We start from the raw sequence: 2,500 nt of genomic DNA, 5'->3' as shown, positions 1-2,500 counted from the left end.
TCCCTCTCTCTCTCCCTCTCTCACTCTGTTTCTGTCTCTCTCTCTCTCTCTCTCTCTCTCTCTCTGTCTCCCTCTCTCTCCCTCTCTCTCTCTGTCTCTGTCTCTGTCTCTGTCTCTGTCTCTCTCTCTCTCTCTCTCTCTGTCTCCCTCTCTCTCCCTCTCTCTCTCTCTCTCTCTCTCTCTCTCTCTCTCTCTCCCGCTCTCTCTCTCTCTCTCTCTCTCTCTCTCTCTCTCTCTCTCTCTCTCTCTCTCTCTCTCTCTCTCTCTCTCTCTCTGTCTCTGTCTCTGTCCCTGTCTCTGTCTCTGTCTCTCTATAGCTTCAGACGTGGGGGAACAGCAGCTGTGGATGAGTCAGATGCAGCTCTGTGCCCGGCGCCACTCTGACTCCAGTGCCAAGGTAGAATCTATAGGATATACCACCTCCTCCTTTACCTCCTGTAGAATCTATAGGCTCTACCACCTCCTCCTTTACCTACTGTAGAATCTATAGGCTATACCACCTCCTCCTTTACATACTGTAGAATCTATAGGCTATACCACCTCCTCCTTTACCTCCTTTACATACTGTAGAATATATAGGCTATACCACCTCCTCCTTTACCTACTGTAGAATCTATAGGCTATACCACCTCCTCCTTTACATACTGTAGAATCTATAGGCTCTACCACCTCCTCCTTTACCTCCTGTAGAATCTATAGGCTATACCACCTCCTCCTTTACCTACTGTAGAATATATAGGCTATACCACCTCCTCCTTTACCTACTGTAGAATCTATAGGCTATACCATCTCCTCCTTTACCTCCTGTAGAATATATAGGCTATACCACCTCCTCCTTTACCTCCTGTAGAATATATAGGCTATACCACCTCCTCCTTTACATACTGTAGAATCTATAGGCTATACCACCTCCTCCTTTACCTACTGTAGAATCTATAGGCTATACCACCTCCTCCTTTACATACTGTAGAATCTATAGGCTATACCACCTCCTCCTTTACCTACTGTAGAATCTATAGGCTATACCACCTCCTCCTTTACATACTGTAGAATCTATAGGCTATATTACCTCATCCTCATTGGTGTTTTAAAAGCATTTTGCTTTGTTGTATTATTCGTCCCTTTCTTCTCTGTTTTTTTTCTGTCTCTCTGTTATTTTCTCTCTGTTTATCTCCTTCTAAGAGGTGGGGAGAAATGGGAATAGCATTATTTTGTCCTTTAATCATCATGGACAGGAAGCAGTCACAGACCTGCATCATTTTGTCCTTTAATCTTCACGGACAGGAAGCAGTCACAGACCTTCTGCTAGTTTGACCTTCTCTGCTTCTTGTCTCTGACATTCTAGAATCCCAAATGTCATCCTATTCCCTGTCTAGTGCACTTCATTTGGCCAGCTAGGACCCATAGGGTTTCAGTTAAAAGTAGTGCACTATTCTAAAAGTAGTGCACTATTCTAAAAGTAGTGCACTATTCTAAAAGTAGTGCACTATTCTAAAAGTAGTGCACTATTCTAAAGGGGATTTTCCAGGTGAATAAAAAAAGGAGAGCAGTTGATAACATCAATAAAAAAAAATCATGAATCCTGTTTTTATTACAAGTTGCAACAGGGAGACGCCTCCAGATCAGAAAGAGAGCAAATGTCTTAAAGGGGCCTTTTCTGAGAAAAGCTCTTGTATATATATATATAAATCACACAGCACCACAATGTTCTGGTAACAGCAGCCAGAGAGGCTATAGGAAGTCACAATGTCAGCTTCTCCAGAATCACACGGTGTCACAGAGACGTTATCAGTGTCCCCCGGTCCAGTCTGGAGCCAAACTTGAACCATAACGCTGGCGGACATTTTTGAATAGTATCAGTTAAACAGGTCAAAGGTTGAAACGTCACAGCACTTCGTTACAACAGAGAATTATAGACTAACAAGTGACCATGGTTACCTGCTGCTTCCCTTCCATTAAGGGAATGCATCAGTCTGCGTCAGTCTGCGTCAGTCTGCGTCAGTCTGCGTCAGTCTGCGTCAGTCTGCTTCAGTCTGCGTCAGTCCGCGTCAGTCCGCGTCAGTCCGCGTCAGTCTGCGTCAGTCTGCATCAGTCTGCGTCAGTCTGCATCAGTCTGCGTCAGTCTGCGTCAGTCTGCATCAGTCTGCGTCAGTCTGCATCAGTCTGCGTCAGTCTGCATCAGTCTGCGTCAGTCTGCATCAGTCTGCGTCTCCCTGTACATACAATAACTAAGCAATAAGTCACGAGGGGGTGTGGTATAACGTCAATATACCACTAACCCAGAGGTTCCTTATTGCTGTTATAAACTGGTTACCAACATAATTAGAGCAGTAAAAATACACGTTTTGTCATACCCGTAGTATGATATACCACGGCTGTCAGCCAATCAGCATTCAGGGCTCGATCCACCTAGTTTATAACGTTTATTAAATATCAATCCATATCAACAGTGAATCAAATACAGGGAAATAGTTTCCTGTTTTACTATTTTAGGTAACAG

General features: G+C 44.0%; 1 protein-coding gene across 4 annotated transcripts in view; it reads left to right on the top strand.

Annotated features, from left to right (window-relative positions):
• LOC139572869 (oxysterol-binding protein-related protein 10-like) overlaps window positions 1-2,500 on the top strand; it is a 144,924-nt gene that overhangs the window by 20,502 nt on the left and 121,922 nt on the right. For all 4 annotated transcript variants that reach the window (XM_071395694.1, XM_071395691.1, XM_071395692.1 and 1 more), the window contains exon 3: window positions 318-397. In XM_071395694.1, coding sequence (XP_071251795.1) covers window positions 318-397 — 80 coding nt within the window. The remainder of the gene's footprint in view (window positions 1-317; window positions 398-2,500) is intronic.

Source organism: Salvelinus alpinus, chromosome 4 (assembly GCF_045679555.1).
Source record: "Salvelinus alpinus chromosome 4, SLU_Salpinus.1, whole genome shotgun sequence".
Taxonomy (NCBI): domain Eukaryota; kingdom Metazoa; phylum Chordata; class Actinopteri; order Salmoniformes; family Salmonidae; genus Salvelinus; species Salvelinus alpinus.
The sequence above is the reverse complement of the archived record's forward strand: the minus strand, read 5'-3'. Positions and strand labels throughout refer to the sequence as shown.